Source organism: Trachypithecus francoisi, unplaced genomic scaffold, assembly GCF_009764315.1.
Source record: "Trachypithecus francoisi isolate TF-2019V2 unplaced genomic scaffold, Tfra_2.0 Lachesis_group11, whole genome shotgun sequence".
Taxonomy (NCBI): Eukaryota; Metazoa; Chordata; class Mammalia; order Primates; family Cercopithecidae; genus Trachypithecus; species Trachypithecus francoisi.
In genome coordinates, this window is record NW_022681456.1 from 128,658,135 (window position 1) to 128,676,578 (window position 18,444).

Here is an 18,444-nt window from a genome sequence, read left to right on the forward strand (position 1 = left end):
TGTGCTTTTGACACTTTATTGGTTTTTATTTAAAAACATGCTAAAAACATGGTGTTCCATAAAGCCAGGACCAGGATGAAGGAACGCACAGATATGGCATCGCAAGCAGAAAGTGCATCTGAAACCAACAAGCGTGTTCGCCCTGCTCTCCCTCCCGTGCTGCCCGGGGGCAGGCAGGTGGGCAAGGAGTGGGCAGGAAGCCCCCCAGGCCTCACCTCCTGAGTGCCCAATCAGGGCAGGGAGGCCAGGCCCCACCCCGGACTATTGCCTCACTGCAGTGGGGAGGAGGAAAGTGGGGGGCGCACGGGAACACAAGGGCTGGCCGGACTCTGAGAAGCTGAGGGACAAAGAATGGACCCCAAACAGCTCGCACCCAGCTCCCATCCTATGCCACGTCCCTGCTAGTTAGCACCTCCACCGGTGGGTGGGCAGGGGCTGGAGAGGAGGGGACAGCCGCTTCCATCCACCTGGACTGCTCTTTGGCCACCAAAGCCTGGAAAGATGGCCACCTAGTTCCAAGTCAAACCAGGACATCTGCAAGAGGGTCTGGGGCAGGGCTGCCCTTCCAGAGAGCCTGAGATGCAGGCTCATGCTGGAGGGAGAGGGGGTGACAAGGCGCAAGCTGGGGGAGGGGTGCAGGGGGAGACTTGCACCTTGACCCCTGCTACCACCACCCAAGGGCAGTTCGCAACCTGTGCCCGCTCACCCCTGCTGCAAGATGGCTGCAGAGAAAGGCTGAGTCTGCAGCGGATGCCCCCTGAGTCCTCTACAAAGCCTGAGGGACTTTCTGAGACAAGTGTGTAAACTGCTCACATCAGACCTGACTGAACTAACTGTGGCAGAGGGAGCTGTGAGTGAGGGAATTCTCTCGGGGAGTTCTGCCCCAGTGAGATCACAGTCAAGAGAAACTGAAGAGAGGCTGTGCCACCTTCACTGGCATCGCCGGGTGTGGCCCTCCAAGTGGAAGGGGCTTGGAGGAACACCCATTCTGTGCACAGAGATTTCCGCCCAGTGTAGACTCAGCCAAATAACAAAACAGCCAAGCGCAGAGTGAGTAAAGAAGGCAGCGTGGGGACCTGTAGATGAGGCTCTGCAAACAGACGGATGAGGCGGGGGCTCGTGGGGACACTGTGGCAAAGGCTCTGGGGCCAGAGGCCACCCCTGAAGCACTCCAGAAACAGAAAAGATTTTCAGGGAGGCTGCACATCTCCCAATGCACTCGGCTTTTGCTGTTGATATTAACAAAAATTTAAAATTGCATTGATAAGCATAAACAAACACCCCCACCCCACCCACAGCGAGAAACGCACGAGGCCCCAGGTCCCACCGTGCAACTGGAGCATTTGTGTGCTGAGTGTCTCTCCGCCAGGGTGTGTCTGCTCCAGAATCTGCACTTTGGGGGTTCCTGGGGAGGTGGCTGAAACTCCTTACCAGGAAGCCAGGCCAGGGGACAAGGGAAGGGCAGCTTTGCTCAAATGTGGGCCTCCCCGGGTTCCATCAGCACCACTGCCCCTGTCTCAGGGAAGCGGTCTTTACCCTGCCCAACTCACAAGACCACCCTACTCTCAACTCCCACCCCTGAAAAACACGAGTCCTGATAATGCCAACAGTTCTATCCTCCTGGTCCCGATGTGTGTGTTACTTAAGGTGAACAGAGGAGTGACTGGAGCTGGGTGGCTGTGTCTCAGCTCTTGGAGCAGACAGACAGGTGGAGGCTGGAGAAGAGACCTGGCCCCAATGGGAAACCAGGGTGACAAGACAAACTGTATAGGAAAGGCAGCCGCCCACCAAGGCCCCACCTGATCAACTGCACTAGATGCTGGCTAGTGGGTAAGGTCCCCATGCTCAGTCCCATGGATGCGCCACCTTTTGGACTGCAAAACAGTAAGCCAGATCAGCTGCAGTTTGGAGGGGCGCCCTGCTGCAGCTGAATCCCACTCCCCACCTCACTCCCCGCCTCACTCCCCAGCCTGTTTCTCTCCCAGGCCCAGCTCTGCACATGCATGACTCCAGCTGCTTTCTTCCTGTGGCTCTGGTAACAAGAGCCAGTCTGACCTCCCTGGGGTTTTCTTTATTTCTTCTTGGGATCATCGCCACCCAACCCACTGCTGTCCATGGCCCCAGGGAAGGAGGCGAAGATCTTGGGACCCAGGCGGACGTGATTCCCTCCTTCCCAGCAGGGCAAACAGCTGAGCAAGGCTGGCAGGGATGACCGTGGGTCCCCGCCCCCGTGGATCCCCTGCCACTGTCCCAGCACAGCAAAACCTAAGGAACTGCTTCCCCTTCCAGAAGCAAAGGAGAAAGTGAGCAGCATCCGAACTAGAGAGGTATTTGTCTGACAGTTTCTAGCAGGAATGTCTGTGAAATAACTGGGGTATGCAGAACCTGCTGTGGGAGTACCCACATGGGGTGGAAGGGGAAGCCTCCTGTGCCAGCAGAGAGCGGGAGAAGGAAGAAAGAAAATACCAGTAACTGCTCCTCAGCGAAAAGTCTAAGGACCCCTCTAGCTCTGCCACATTCCTGGCAAAGCGTTTCTCCAGCACTGTGGGGACCCCCTGCCCTGGCCTTTCCAGCTCGATTAGTTTGCAAACGCCACCTCCTGTGCAGGGGTGCCTCCAGCCTGCTTCATGCTCCACCCACCTCTCCCAGGCTCCTGTCCTCGGACACCAGGCCTGGCAAGGTCCTGCATCCAGTCCACGGCCCCTCCTTCCCACACGTTCTGAGGGCGCAGGCACACCCCATCCGAGAGCCTCCCGGGTGTCGCACGGTGGTCTGTCCTGATTGAGACTGGACAGATGTCCTCTCTTCCCACCCATCCCTCACCCTCAGGGAAAAAAATTCAAACCATTAAAGAAATCAACACAGTAAAAAGTTACAAATCAGAAATCTAACCCTAAACTTATCTGAGAGATAATATTCCTGAATAATCGTAGAGTAAAATAAAATAAAAAAAGTTACATTGTAAGGTATAAAAAGCCTGGGCGAGATGCTCCAGGGGCCTTGCTCAGAGGCTGGCAGACCCCCGCCCCGCCAAGTGCCCCATGGTGGCCATGGACGTAGCAGCCCCTGCTGGGGCGGTATCTCCACGGGGCGGGCACTCTGCTCCCCACCCCATGTGGGGACAAAGTGTCAGTGTGAGGAAGGGCAGGGGCAGAAGCCCACCAGTGCTGGGGGTTCCTCCTGAGTGCACCCCAGCCCACCCTGTCGTCTTTGGCAAATACGCATATGCAGATGCAGGAATCCAGGTGCCCCGAGCCCCAGGTCTCCGTGTGCCTCCTCCTCCCTGGCACTCCACCCACTGAGAAGTCCGAGGCTGAGGCAGGGTAGGTGGGGTAGGGCAGGCTGGGGTGGGTGGGTGCAGGGGTCACATCTGGAGAGTGCAGGCAGGCGACACAAAGCTCAATCCTCTTCCCTCCACAGGGCAGCAGGGCGAGGTGGGCACTCCCGGCCAGCCCGCTCATGCGTCGTACTTCTTACCAGTCCGGTGGATGTGCTGGAAAAGGGTCATGGAGAAGGCCATGCCCAGGATCTGAAAGACACGGGGAGGGGCCTGAGGCAGGAGCTGCAGCAGCCTGGACCTGACCTCAGCCCCGAGAGGCTTGGGATGTCACAGGGCACCTAGAGCAAGCAGGGATGGCCACTGGTATGCCAGGAAAATGCTTGTGGAATGAAGAAATGAAGAAAACCGTGAACAGAGGTCATACACAGGTGAACGCTGGCTCAGCCTCGTGGGGCTGTTAGACCAGAAGCCATCAAACCTCTGCAGGATGCACACGCATGCCCACTCAGAGGGGTGCTGCGGGCACGGGATGCATGGAGGACCTGGCCCTAAGTGGGGGCTCACAGGAGCCAAGGTGGGGAGTGGGAGGTGGCGGGGATCACTCAGGACTCAGGCCAGCCGGGCACAGTGGCACTTTAGGTGGGAGGATGGCTTGAGATCAGCCCGGGCAATAGAGGGAGGCCCCATCTCTATTTTTTTAAAAAAGTTTTCAATCATTCAGGTATGGTGGTGTATATGCCTGTAGTCCCAGCTGCTTGAGAGGCTGAAGTGGGACGACTGCTGGAGCCCAGGAGTTTGTGGCTGCAGCGAGCTATAAGGGCGCCACTGCACTCCAACCTGAGCAACAAAGTGAGACTCTGTCACTTCAAAAAGAAAAAAAAAGGACTCCCGCCAAGCCTCTCCTGCCTGCTTGGTGAATACATGGTGCAAAGGAAAAAAAAGGACTCCCGCCAAGCCTCTCCTGTCTGCTTGGTGAATACATGGTGCAATGTCTCGGCAGCAACAAGGCTGTCTTACCAACGATGTGTGCTCGGGACGATGTCACTACTTGTTTGTGTCCCTCCCCTCCTGAATCTCAAAGGAGCTGGGGACCCAGACGAGTGCAGGAGGCAGAAGGAAGCCCGCTGTGGTCTCGCGGTCACCACAGATAGTGTGCCGTATGCACAGGCTGTAAAGACGGTGACCAGGGGACACCGTGTGTGCCTTGCATGGCTCTCTGGGCTCAAGGTTTGGGCAGAACTGGGGAACCCACGGAGGGTGACTCCAGCTTCAATATCCCAGTCTAGGCCTGGCCACAGGCAGCCCTGAGCACCACTCTCAGTGCTGAGGTGCTCTTAGGTCAGAGCTCAGAGAAAACGGCGGCAGGCACAGCTGCCAAGCTTGAAGCGCTGTGATGAATTCCAGACCCTCCGCCATGAACCAACACTGCTTTCACTTCTCTGTGCTTCCTTCCCTCTGCAGCCGAGGCCAGCAGGGTGGGCGAGGCTGCTAGGGACGCCCCTCTTACCTGCATGATGAGGATGCACATCCCCACCGTGCCCAGCACGTGCTTATTGTCATCGAGCCACATCTGCACCTTCTCATAGCAGCCCTGGGGAGCGAGGCCCAGGAGGTTAGGGTCCCAGCCCGACCACGCGCTCCCTGCAGCCCGGCCCCACCGCACTCGCTCCTTCCACCCCGTCCTTGCTCTTACCTCCCAGCCCTCCCTGGCCTCAGCCCCATCCCCCTCCCTTGGTGCAGCCTCCGCCCCACCTGCAAGGCCAGCTGCACAGCCTCAGACCCCATTCAACCCCTCCCCCTCTGACTCTCCCAACTGTGTGGGTCCAGCCCCAGCCCCTATTTTCCATCTGCCTTTCGGCTTTAGTTTGTGAGGCCCTACCCCACCCCACATTCAGCCAACCTCTTAGTGTCCTGGGCCCAGCCCCCGCTATAAGTCTTCTCGTGCCAGGACATCCACCCATGGGCTCTCGGACCCAAATGGCCCACCCCCAGCCTCACCGTTCTCCACAAAGGCGTGGTGGCATTGCGCCCGCAGCCCTGGGAGTTCTCCATGCAGCAGCGGTCGGGAACCGTGTTCTCTCCCAGCACCGGGTACCAGTCTGTGTAGTCAGTGACGCCACAGCATCGCATCTGGCCGGCGGGAATGGACGGGGCGGTCAGACATGCCATGGCCTGCCCCTTCCTCCCCAGGGCCTTCCCTCGCCCAGGCCAACTCCAGCCCCCCAAAAAGTGGCCACCCTGGAGTTAAGGGAGGAGACAAAGGGCTTGCTTCTCATTCCTTCTTTGGGTTTCAGCCGGGCCCAATGGGGAAGCGAGTGAGTGCTCCCTCCTGGAGACCAGAGTGGGAGAGGGTAATGCAGCCCACCCGTCGGGTTGGGCACCTCGACCACCCACACCTCTGCTCTTTCTGCAAACCGTCCCAAGCTGACTGCCACTCAAGCCCCTGCCGGCCCCTCGCCAGGGCTTAAAATGGATGCATCTGGGAGTATGGACTTGTTTTCCTCTTACAGCCAGGGCCTCCTCACCTAAGCCAAGCCCCATCACAGAGGCAAATCATTGCTAAAATAAATTCAGTCATTCATCCCAAAGCTCAGCCACAGCTCTCTTAGGCCTGCCCCTACCTGTGTCCTCATCCCTTCCTGGCTGCACCCTGCTGTACCACGTCTGACTCAGCAGTTCAGGCAAATGCCCCGGTGGGTACCACCCCACTCCCGGCTAAAATCCAGAAAGCACAGGTGCCAGGTCAGGTCACCTGGGAAGGCAGCTAGAAGTGCTGGCTGCCACCCCTCCTCCCTGCCTGGCGGGCCCCTGGACCCCCGCCAGTGTGGCCCAGCCCGCACCTCAGCCTGGATGATGTTCCAGGCGTTCTTCAGCCCCACGTTGTTCTCTGTGTGGTACAGCAGCAGGCCTTCCTTCAGGTCCTTCTTGGCGTTCTCGTTCACCTGCCAGGTGGAGGGACACAGCGAGACGGTTAGGATCAGGACGCAGCTTGTCTCTCCAGCCCACCTCAGGTCACCCAGGATGGTGGGGGACAGATGAGGGGTGAGGAAGGCAGGGGAGGCAGCTGGTCTGGAAGGCCCTGCCCACTGGGGTGGGGGAGCTCTGCTGGCCCAACAGAGGTGCAGGGGTAGGCACACACTCCCAGCTTCAGAATACAGCAAGCCTTGGTGCACCCACCGCCTCCCGGCAGAGCTAAACTCAGGGCCAGGGCTGTAACACACAGAGGCAAAAATGCACCACGTGCCTCCACTGTCCCATCCCAGGACCAGCCACACACACAGGCCACTCTGCCACCCTCGCCCCTCACTACGCTGCTTCCCCACAGACTGCCCCCCTCAAAACACACCCTGGGAACTAGAGGGAGGAAGACAGGTCATGTGACCTCGCGCCTCCCTCACCGCTGTTCTACCTGATATTGAACAGCCGTATCTACTCACGGTGCTGTTGTAAGAACTAAGGGAAGCAATTCTCATGAAAGGGCCAAGAACAGAGAAATCTCTCGCCGTTGTTCTTTCTTCCCTTTCACAAGTGCAAAACTAAAAAAGGATTCTTTCTCATCCTAACGATGTCTCTGACTTTCGGTGTGGCTCAGGCAGCTACTTCAAGAACTGCTCCTTACACAGTTCTGGAGCGCATGGTACCAAAAGGCCTGCCACGCCCCAACAGACTGAAATCCTGGCCAACTTCGCTCATGACTGCAAACTGCCCAGCCTAGCGAGGTTATAGGGGGCCACCCACCATCCTCCCGAACCCAGGAGCAGCGCCCGTCCTTAAGGGCTCTAGTACAGGAAACAGGGCCTCCCTGTGCTGTCAGTCCTGCTCAGCCAGCTTCGTCCAGAGAGTTCCTCCTTGTTTCTCTCAAATCACCCAGCCCAACCACCTGAGGAGGTGTGAATCCCTTCTCCAGGCAGCTTGATTCCTTCCAGTGACAGGGAGCTCACTGGCGCCAGAGGCAGCCCACTGCCATCCCTGGTCATGCAGAAGCTTCCCCTTCCTGGGACTATACAACTCCCCCATCCTCCAAATTTGCCCACCCCATGCTCCGCCCATCAAAACCTTCCATCTGGCCTTTCCTCGGTAGCTTTCCCAACCCATGGGTCCATCTTCCTTTCTGCACAGGTGCTGCTTGCCAGCACTCCTCCTCTGGCCAGGGAAGGGCCCCTGGTCTGCTTGGCCCAACCCTAAGGGTAGTGACATTCCATATGCCCCCTCCCATCTGGCAAGGCTTACCTTGTCCATGTAGACAAAGAAGAGGATGAGTAAGATCAGCTCTGCTAGGAGGATGACCAACAGGACGATGAAAAACTGGAAAGGAAAGGGCCAGGCATGGGTAGGTGGCAATGGGCAGTGTTGAGGACAAGGAGGGCGTGGAAGGCAGGGACAGGTGGCACCTAGGTGGGGCTTCCCAGGTCTGGGAGAGGCCAGCTCCTCCTGAGGAAACCCAGATAGCTAGGACAGGGGCATAAAGGAGCTGACTCATAAGGGAGTGGGAGGGACCACTAGGGGTATGCATAACCAATCATGAGGAGGAGGGGTGTGATCAAGCCTAGAACATTCTAGAAGCAGTTTCCTTGGGCTCAGGTTGGACACCCAAGTGGCTAGTGTTCCAGGTCTTGCCTGTCCCAGGGGTGCAAGTGCAAGGAGATCAGGAGTTGGAGGGGCTGGGGATTCGGACATAACTTACGCTGAGCAGGAGGCACTTGTTTTCCTTGATGGCCCCCAGGCAGCCGAGGAAGCCCGTCACCATAACAATGGTGCCTATGGCGATGACCAGGTTGGCTGCAGACAACGAAGGGAAGCTGGGGGAGAAGGTGGCAAAGTTGCCTTGGGACACGGAGAGCCAGATGCCCACTCCAAGCAGCCCACAGCCACAGAGCTGGAGAGGAAGGAAAGCCCATTAGCCTGGCGCTGCTCTCACACTCGTCCATGGACCTGGGAACCCTGCAGGTCCCCACCCCATGCTCTGAGACACAGACAAAGTAAGAACCGACAGTGAGAACGGGACTACCATCAGGCATGGCTGCAGACCCAAAGCATGTCGGCTGTGTGATCCAGACGGTCCCCTAGCCTCTCTGTGCCTCAGTCTCCCCATATGACAACGGAGACTGTGCCAGCTTCACGAGCCTCCCAGGTCACTCTGAGGATGGATTAAACCACACAGAGGCAGAAGTGCATAACAAATACATGGAAGGTACTGGGCACATGTGAGGGGTTAGGTTACTCTGTGTGACAGAGAAGAGGCCCCAGTGTCCAAGACGGAGGCCTGGCGAGAGGGGAGAACTGTGGTCAGGGAAAGCAAAAAGACTTCATCTCTGGAGGTGGGAAGGGACCCTCAGAGTCGGGTTTCTTGGAGCCAGAACTTCCAGCGACTGGGTCCTGTTACTCTGACCTGAAGGGCCATTTGTCCACTGGAGTCTGAAGAACAATTTCCCACAGATGGAGAAAGGAGGCAGTCACCAGCTGGCTGCGGGCCTGGCCAGTGTGTGGGACATGGGAGTCCACAGCTGCCTTCAGCATCCATCTAAAAGGCTGGCCTCTGGCATGATCGGCCCCAAAACCAAAAAGTAACTCTCCCCAACAGCACCCCTGGGGCTGCCGGCGCCACCAGCTCCACCTGGGGAAGCTTCCATTTCACTGGCCGCAAATCTCCACATCTGCCTTATTTTATGCTCGATATAGCTGGCACTCCCCACTCCCTCCGCCAGCTCAGGAGAAGTTTGCTGAGTCTAAGGAACCAATCAATCAGTCAAATAGTATTTATTGAGTGCCTACAGCATGCAGTGTGCCAAGCCAGAACAGCTACAACCACTTTAGAGACCTGTTTTCCAGGGGTCTCTGTTCTGGCTGGATGGGAACTATAAAAGTGCAACATTTACACTCCCAGGTGGGATGGACTAGTGCCCAGTCAACGCTACGGGCATTCAGAGGAGGTGATCACTGTCACAGTCACGGAAGCCAGTTGAAGGAGGCAGTCCCTAAAGGGTGGATGGACTTGGGGCAGATGAAGGCTGAGAACATTGCATGCCAGGTGAACATGCAGGGGGTACGGGCTCAGGAGTCACATTCCATGCCAGGTGAACATGCAGGGGGTACGGGCTCAGGAGTCACAGACCCGAATAGGACTCCCGGCTCTAGCTTATCCTGGTGGTGTGAGCTTGCAAACCTCTCGTATGCAGAGTGAGAATATCATCCCCTTCCTTTTGGACTGTTTTAAGAATTAGAATGCAATAAGCTACGTGAAGTGGGTGGCCAGCTCCGGGCACTGCTTGCTGGAAAGGCACTTCCCTGGCAGTTGTTCTGTGCCAGGGCCTGTGCTGACTATGCTGAATCCAGGAATCAGCCCAGCCCCTGCTCTCAAGCTGCTCTGGCTCCTGGGAGGAAACAGGCTCGGGGCTGAGACAAGGCAACCCCCAATTAGGCAGGGTAGTGATGCCCACGGGAAGGCAAGGGGAGGGGGCAGACGCTTCCCAGAGGGAGGGCATCTCCTTCGCTTATTCCTCCACAAACCCAACACCTGCGCGTTCAGTGCTAGGCCCTGTTCTCCGAGCTGGGGAGACAGTGGTACACCTCACTGGCAAAGACCCTGCCTTCAGGAAGAGTAGATTCTTATAGGAGACACTGACCTTAGGTAAGCAACAAATGACATAACTTCAGCTGCTGACATGTGCCACAAAGAAAAATAAGGCTATGTAAAGAGCCAGAAAATAACTGGGGAGGGTGTGGGCAGGGAAGGTGTCTTGGAAGAGGTGGTGTTCAAGCAAAAACCCAAATAAACAGGGGGAGGGAGCAACATAACTATCTGGGGGAAGAACGTTCCCGAGGGAACAGCGGGTGTAAAAGCCCTGGAGTGGAAAGGAGCCTGGCCAGCCAAGGAGGAGCACGCCGGCCGTGTGCTGCAACACTGAGTGAGGTGATACGTGGTAGGAGACAAGGCAGGCGGGGTGGCCGGGGGCCAGGCCAGCCGGGACCTCGCAGGTAAACGAAACGTGCAGGTGTCCTCAGTGTGACGGGAAGGCCCCAGAGCTGGAGACTGACAAGATCTCACTGAGGTTTTCCGCAGATCACTCTGGCTGCTGTTTGGAGAAGCAACAGCGGGACGGCCCGAGGGAGGCCAGGTGAGCAACTGGGAGGCTACTGGGAGGTGGGAGCTGGGGACAACTCATACCAAGAGGCTATGGAGGAGCGGTGAGAAATGGGCCGATTTGAGATGTTTTGAAGGTGGCATTGACAGCCCTTGCTGGGCTTTGAAGAATGAGCAGCATTTTGATAAATGGGGAACCAGAAAGGTGGTCCACACAGTGCATGAAGAAAAAGTGCATGGGAACAGACATCTCCACATATTACTAACCCAGAGACAGTGCAAGGAGCTGGACGGGGATCCGAATGAGGTACGTCCCGCAGCTGCCTGGGTCCTTCACACTGTGGAGAGTGGGCCTGCACCCCCTGTCCCCGGGGCAGCCCCACATGGAACCAGGTCAGGGCTCCCAAGGCATGGGCACACTCAGCCCCACAGCATCGCCCAACGGGGCCATCACAAAGCTTCGCCGGGGAATGGGGGCTAGTCCCCACTGAGGCCACTAGGTGGCGCTCCAGGCTGGTTCAGAAGCTCTGGGTTCACCAGGGATGGCTGAAACTTTCATCCAAATAGTCACTCTGACTTTTCTTCAATCGAGTCAGTTTCTATGCTGCCGTCTCAATTTTTCTTTCATTAATCATACCATGGAGAATTTATGATCTTCATGCTGAAGATGTATGGCTCTAAAAGCCAGACCCTGGAATGAGTAAGCGGAAACCCTGCTGCCGCAGGTACTCGCTGCAGGGGAAGTCGCAGGGTGCCCCCACCCGCTGCAGCTGGAGACACGCAGGACCCCAGAGCTCAGAGCCTGGATCCTCCTCGGGCCTGGAAAAGTTCTCAAAGTACAGCTTTCTCCTGAAGCGGTTTCCCACTGTGGGTGTACCTGCAGGGAGGGGGGCCCCTTCCGAGCCCCTCTCTCCACTTCCCTCCTGGGGGAAGTGCTGGGATGCTCAGGAGCCTCCACCTAGGGAAATCTCTTAGGTCAGAGACTCCAGGACCTGGTCACCTCGCTTCAAATTGGTTCTCTGACTTCACACTCCACATCCTTTGATTTGGCCTTGCCAGACCCTGCCGGGAGCCTTCGTCCTCTCAGGGAACATAGCTGGTGCCCTGTCCCCAAATCTGCTTCCTTTCCCATTTCCTGTCCAAAGTCCTCCAGGCCCTCAGGAAAGATCTGTGGCCTACCCTACGGGGGAACAGTCAGACCTGAAGCCTTCCTCTCCAAGCCCTCAAACCTGTTCCCGCCTCCATCACAGCCCCCGCCTGGCACAACTCCACACACGGTGCACGTCTGCCCAGTGAGGAGGCCAGCGCAGTACAGCGGGTGCCACACACATCCCCACTGCCACACCCCCATCCTCAAGGGGCTCCAGCCGAGTTCAGCCCTCTGCTCCCAACTTCCGATGGCCCAAAACTAACAGAGCCTCCCAGGAAGAAGAAAACACAAAGGTCACGCCTTGATTTTCCAGGAAGCTAAGGCGGGGACATGGAAGTCCCCAGTCACAATGCTGGACTGGGACAAAACCATGGTTTCTGGCATTTGGTGCAGAAGGCTTTACCTACCACCTGCTCCCAGGGGACCCCCGACTGAGAGGGCACAGGCACCACGACCAGGCCTTTGCCATGGGTCCCAGGGGACCCCCGACTGAGAGGGCACAGGCACCACGACCAGGCCTTTGCCATGGGTCCCAGGGGACCTCCGATTGAGAGGGCACAGGCACCACGACCAGGCCTTTGCCATGGGTCCCACGTCCAGATCACAGCCCCCACTGCCCTCCGTGCCCCTGGCCTCTGGATTCCAGCCCAGCCTGCATAGAGCTGCCTGATTCCTTTTCCTAAAATGCATCTCTCATTGTGCTGCTCCCCGGTGTGACCTTAAGATTCTTTAGCTCTCGGAGGCCCAATTTCCTTTAAAACATGGGATTTGGATGAGATCATTTCTCAGGTCCCTCTGGTGCAGTCTTAGCTGAGCCGGAGACATGGTGCTCTCAGCCCTCAGCCCAGTGGTTCCCAGTCAGGAGCAATTCTGCTCCACAGGGAACATGTGGCATGTCTGGGGACATTTCTGGTTGCCACAACTCGGGGGGGCTGCTCCTGGCCTCTGGTGAGTAGAGGCCAGGGATGCTGCTGAACACCCTGCAGCGCACAGGACAGCCACATAGTCAAGAACTGTCTGCCCCAATTGTCATAGAGTTTGAGAAACCGTGCCCCACACCCTATCCCCCCACCAGGCACCCACCCTTGGGCTGTCAACGCCTTGAGAACAGCCATCGGAGAAAGAACCTGATGTGTTCCCTCCCGCGGTGGGGAAGGGAGAGCCAATGACAGCGATGTGCCCAAAGTGCTGGGGCGATGCCAGCTGGTGAGCCGGAGCTGGGGAGAGCCAGGGCTGAGATGGGGAAGGGAGCAAGGGCAGAAGGGAGGAGGTGACAGCAGAGACAGTTGGCCATGAAGTCTTGGCGAGCCAGGCCTGCCCCGCACAGGCAGGAGGGCGGGAAGACAGGAAGCTGACCTCTGAAGCCAGTGCAGTGGGCAGGGAGAGGGTGCGGCAGGAGCGGGAGAGGGAGGCGCGGGGCAGGGGAGCCACCCCTGTGGAGGGAGCCCAGCACACAGCACAGGAAGGAGGCAAGGCCCATCCGTGGTGGCACAGCCAAAGCTCAGGGCCAGAGAGCTTAGCTGGTGGCATTCGGGAAAATTCCCTTCCAAAACCAGAGGGTTGTCTCAGCTGAGATGACTGAGCTATAATCTAGCCCACAATGGGACAATCTGGGGTGAGGCAGGGTGACTCAGGGGATCAGGCCCCAGGCAATGCTAGCACCAACCTGCAGGAGGTCACCAGCCACTCCTGGTGTGGTTCAGGCCTAACTGATGCCCTCCCCAGAGCAGGAGCAGACCCAAGGGCTAGCCTGAGTACCAAGCCTCCCCTGCCCCTTCCCCAACAGAAGGCATTTCAAAATAACTTCAAATCAGGGCTACGAACAAATCCACATCCAAATTTGGGAAGATGAATCCCATCCTTACATTTGCCAATGGCCTCCTTGAGGGCCAGGATTTGGGTCTGTCATTTCTGTGGTTAAATCCACAGAGCTTAGAGCAGGGCCTCACTCCTGGCAATGCCTTCAAGTCCCACAGGGCGATCCGGTCTGGGGCCTGCCCTGACTCTGGAGGAGGGAGAGGGTGCAGGCCCCTGGCACACAGAAAAGCCCCAAGTCATCAGGCTGTATCAGAATCTTCTCTGTCACCAGGGGCCCATTCAAAACACACACAGCAGGTAAACTTAGGCCCAGTCAGGCTATGGCCAGACAGTGAGCCCACACTCCGGCCTCACCTCATTTGTTAAGTCTTGTAATTAGCTAATATCCCCACAGTGTCTTCCTTGTCTTCAGTTTGGACCATGTTGACTGTGGTTTCAATACAGGCTTCTGCTACATGTCATTATGTATATTTCAAGCAGGCATCCTATTTCTCTGGGGGTGAGGGACACAATTCCCCCTTCAAGCTTTCCCCTTCCTTACCTTCTCCACCTGCTTCCATGCTGCTCAGAACCCAGGGGTAGCCACTGCCCATATCTCATGGTCTCATGGGTGCCATTGGTCCCCCACTGGTGGGAGCAGCTCCTCCCCAAGCATGACTCCTCTACCAGCACCAGGCCCACAGCAGCACATCTGGGCCTCGCAGGCCTCTGTGTAGACTTGCTGCCTACCCTCACTAAGAACACATGCACGGCTGGGCCCAATGGTTCACGCCTGTAATCTCAGCACTTTGGAAAAAACAACAAACAAACAAACAAAAAAACGCATGCACTTCCAGGATCCAGGTTCGCGTCTTATCCATTTTTCTTCCATTGTAGGACCCAGAACATGCCTGGATTACTAGATAAATATTTGCCGGAGGAATGAATGAATGAATGAATGAATGATGGGGATGGATGGAGGGGCCTGAGCAGGCCATAGCCGGGGAATAGGACCAGACCCAGACATGCAAACCCTCCTGAAAAAGCAGCCTCCTGTGCACCCCATCTTCCCCACTCCTGGAACCCCCCAGTGCCCTGGTGTTGCTCCCATCTCTGCTGCCCTATTTTAATCCCCACTGCCTCATGTGTCTGCAGAGCCCTACAAGGCACTTGGGATCCTCACGTCGGATGTCACTGGTGGCCCCAACCTGGCCCCTGGCCCCCCTGACACCCTCATCCATTTTTTGCTTGCAGGAGATTTTCAAATGCTAGGACTCAGTGCTCCCTAATGTTTCTATGAGCCAAGGCCAGGCCCAGCATTTAATGGTATTTCATAAATTAGTGGATGTGGAGAATTTTTAAAAAAGAAAAAAAACAAAACAGCTTTAATTTCACAGCCTGACATGCCGGCTAGTAATGAACCTGCCTGGCTCTGGAAGAAGCCGACCTGCCAAGAACTTCATTGTGGGGAGCAGAGACAATCCATCCGTGCCAGGAGCGCGGCCGCTGCTTTGTATTTCAGACACCCCTTGCCTCTAAGGGCCCCCGCAGCTCATTCACTCTCACAGCCATCAAGGGAGAGGCAGGAGGGGCAGGGGACGAGAGATAGCAGACGATGCCTCCAATTCTGCACGGAGAGAAATGAAGGGACAAAGTCACAGACACGTCTTTGCCAAAGTCACCCAGCAGGCAGGAGGACCACAGCTCAGTGGAACCATGGAGTGGGATGCAGCCACACAGGGTCTCCCAGGGTCCAAATGCTCACCATCCCACAATGCACTCCATTCTTTTTTTTTTTTTTTTTTTTTTGCATAACTCTAATCAGTCAAGAATTCTTTCTTATTAATGCAAGAATCTACTTCCCGGTGGCTAACATGCATCAAATCCTAGTTTTGCCCAAGAAGCCCACTAAGAACAGGCCTGTCTCAAACTGAAAGTTAGGCTCCAGCTATAGTAGGACCAGCTCTTCCCCTCCTATGTTCAGAGCTCTATACTTCTAGTAACTCAGCCTAAGGCCCCACTGGCTTGAGTGGCAGCCATAGCACAGTTCAGTCTCACTGAGTTTGTGCATAACTTCAAGTCAGATGGCATGATTCTTTGGTCATTACTGTTGGACCCCACACTTTCTCTCAAAGCCTCCAGTTCACCTTCACACCTTCACTTTGCAGCCCCTAATCTCACCAACTTACATAGGTGTCAGGGAGATCACACCCATATTTTTGTGCCTAATTTTCCTCCAAATAAACATTACATAAAGCATTTGCATATCTACAACCCAGTTACATTTTGATTATACCAGAATGGGGTTATTCTCCATGTAAGACAGTTCTAATAGAGAATGCCTACCCATGGCCAAACTTAAGGGGCATCATGTTTGGGAGCTGCAAGCCTCTGCGGTTATAAAGCTCGTGAATTACGTTTCAAGAGGGCCAATCATCTCCAGCCAACTTTGTAACCCTTCCCCAACTGACCAAAACCCCTAGCATTTGAGAGTGAGTCCTGTTATAACACCTACACCTCTTGCAATCTAAAACCCCGAAGTGTATATTGGGATGGAAGAGTCCATGATGAAGGAGATTCTACCTGAGACTTTGGGGACAGCCCCCTGCCACCCTCCAGGGGCGTCAGGGCCCAGGGTGGGGGGATAAATGCCCAGTCACCAGCAGTCCTGGCCCCCCGTTGCGCAAAGGGCTTGGTGTCCTCTGGCCCCTGGCTGGGGCAGAGTTGGCCCTGTTGAAGTGCTACCCATCTGTTTGGTCTTCCTGGCCTAGCCTCAGTATGGGGGCTGGGGGGGCACATGCCCTGCCTGGTGGCTCACTCCAACCAAGGCATCTGTGAGACTCTAGGTTGGTATAGCCCTGGGGGCAGGGAGAACCTGAGTCTGTTCTGGGCTTCAAAGACGAAGGTTTGGGCGAGAGATGGCCCAGTCCCCAACACAGCAATGCCTAGATAGGAAGGACCGAGACAGGGAGGGATGGGGGCATCTACTATGCGCCATCCCAACACACCCCGTTATAAGCCATGCCTCTTTCTGGGAGAAAGGCTACAGGGCGACACAGGCCACCTCCCGCACCTCCACCTGTACCCCATCCCCAGGCCACCTGACAGCAGACCCCAGGTCCACTTTCTCAGGCACCAGCATCTTCTACCTTCTCAAATTGGCCTACAGGCCTTCTTCCTCCATGGGGAACTGGAAGAGGAGGTGGAGACACGTCCAGAAGCCCTAAGTGGCCCGGTGTAGGGCCAAAGCTGTCAGAAGGAACAAAGCCTGAGGAACGGCCCTCAGAAGGACCACAAAATGACATGTGGCCAGGATGCTAAAGAACAGCAGATCATACAGAGCACCTGCCAGCCTTGTAAAGGAGGAATGATCATTCACCAGTCCATAAACATCGATTCCCGCTGCCGCCGCAGCCCTACCAGGACAGGCTGCACACGCAGGGCAGAACCACATCTGCTTCCCAATCAAGCCCATCCCAGCCTGGGCAGTGGGGTCAGGGGCTCTTCCCAGACCGACGACGCACAGTGCAATCACAAGACGGGGTGCGGGTGGGTGCGGGGAAGAAGGACCACACAGGGAGCGCTTGTTACTCAGCAATCCCAAGCTCCTACCAGCCCATGCAGCTCCTGCTCACTTTGGGCATGGGAGGATGTGGCCCCTAGACTGCAAGCCTCTGCTGCAGACCCTGGGCAGATCAAGTGAGCAAGAGGGCACAGCTGTTTCCCATCCCTATCCAGGAACATACAGAGGGCAGGCTGCAGGAACACACGGAGGGCAGGCTGCAGGAACACAAGGAGGGCAGGCTGCAGGAACACACGGGGGGCAGGCTGCAGGAACACACGGGGGGCAGGCTGCAGGAACACACGGGGGGCAGGCTGCAGGAACACACGGGGGGCAGGCTGCAGGAACACGGGGGGCAGGCTGCAGGAACACACGGGGGGCAGGCTGCAGGAACACACGGGGGGCAGGCTGCAGAACACACGGGGGGCAGGCTGCAGGAACACACGGGGGGCAGGCTGCAGGAACACACGGGGGGCAGGCTGCCGAACACAAGGAGGGCAGGCTGCAGCACCTACGGAACAGGAATGGGGAAGAAGCTCCCAAGAAGGAGGCTGAAAAACCAGTCATGGCCTCCACTGGACGTTTCGGTTCTCTGAGCTGGTGGGAGGACTGCCCTTTGCTGGGAGAGTAGGGGTGAGGAGGACCCTGGGACATGCCTTTTCCCCAAACTCTGGAACTTGTCAGCACTGGACAGAAGGCAGCGTGGAGCCTCAGGCCACCAGCACCCAGTAATACTGCATGATGTGCAGGGGGGGCACTCTACACTGGGCAGGAGTGGGGGACGGTCAGGTGCCTCTCATTACCTGCATGCCCAGAGCCAGGGCTGCCCAGGGAGGAACCACGAGGAGGCAGCCTGGGGCCCCAGCACACGGCACAGTCTCAATTCCCAAGGTCACTGTAAAGTGGAAGGGAAGGCACTGGGAATAACTTGTCAGAGGGGTCTGAGAAGGGATTTTCCAATCACCAGCATATTTTTTCCTTGCTGAATTTGTTTTATTTTGTCCATGTGGGGAGAAAGGCATTTCTGACAGCATCAAAGCACACCGTAATTGTGAAGCCAGGGCTGCTGTGGGAGGCAGGATGGGCTTAAGAAACCAACCTTCAAGGATGGCGTATAACTGGCGCCCACCTGGGCTTCCCACAGAAGGTGGAACCATTGGCAGCCCAGACCTCAGGACCTGGAGCCCAGGGGAGCAGCAGGTGCAGTGCAGCTCTGGCAAGCCACTTAACCTTTCTGAGATGTTTCTCTGATAAACCAGAGAGAGAGAAGAGCACCTCCCCAGCACTCAGGGACGCTGTGGGGATGAACAGGGCTCTGCCTGCTGAGCACGTTGTGTTCCTCGGAATATAAACGCTGTACAAGATGTTATTACTCAAACTCCTTGGAAAATGCAGGGAGAACAGGACAAGGATGACTTCAGTTCCCATTACATCTTTCTGGCAAAGAGCTCCAAATATCTAGGAGACTGTAACTCATTCTTCAGGATGGCGAAGGGGGTGGGGACCATTCTCCCCGTTTTGGGACAGGAGGTGCCCCCAGAGATGAAGAAAAGTCACACAGTGAAGACTTTAAG

General features: G+C 56.6%; 1 protein-coding gene and 1 pseudogene across 14 annotated transcripts in view; both read right to left on the bottom strand.

Annotated features, from left to right (window-relative positions):
* Window positions 1-18,444, bottom strand: part of TSPAN9 (tetraspanin 9) — a 210,133-nt gene continuing 191,689 nt past the window's right edge. For 6 of the 13 annotated variants that reach the window (XM_033223191.1, XM_033223190.1, XM_033223192.1 and 3 more), the window contains 6 exons: window positions 7,965-8,156; window positions 7,511-7,585; window positions 6,121-6,222; window positions 5,279-5,410; window positions 4,788-4,871; window positions 1-3,529 (listed from right to left, as the gene is read on the bottom strand). In XM_033223191.1, the coding sequence (XP_033079082.1) occupies window positions 3,458-3,529; window positions 4,788-4,871; window positions 5,279-5,410; window positions 6,121-6,222; window positions 7,511-7,585; window positions 7,965-8,156 (657 nt within the window). In that variant the 3' untranslated portion in view covers window positions 1-3,457. The remainder of the gene's footprint in view (window positions 3,530-4,787; window positions 4,872-5,278; window positions 5,411-6,120; window positions 6,223-7,510; window positions 7,586-7,964; window positions 8,157-18,444) is intronic. The other 7 variants (XR_004440097.1, XR_004440095.1, XR_004440096.1 and 4 more) reach the window with 7 other exon arrangements.
* On the bottom strand, window positions 3-1,497 carry LOC117090689 (annotated as a pseudogene). The gene has a single exon (XR_004440098.1). The product of XR_004440098.1 is annotated as an uncharacterized LOC117090689 (transcript).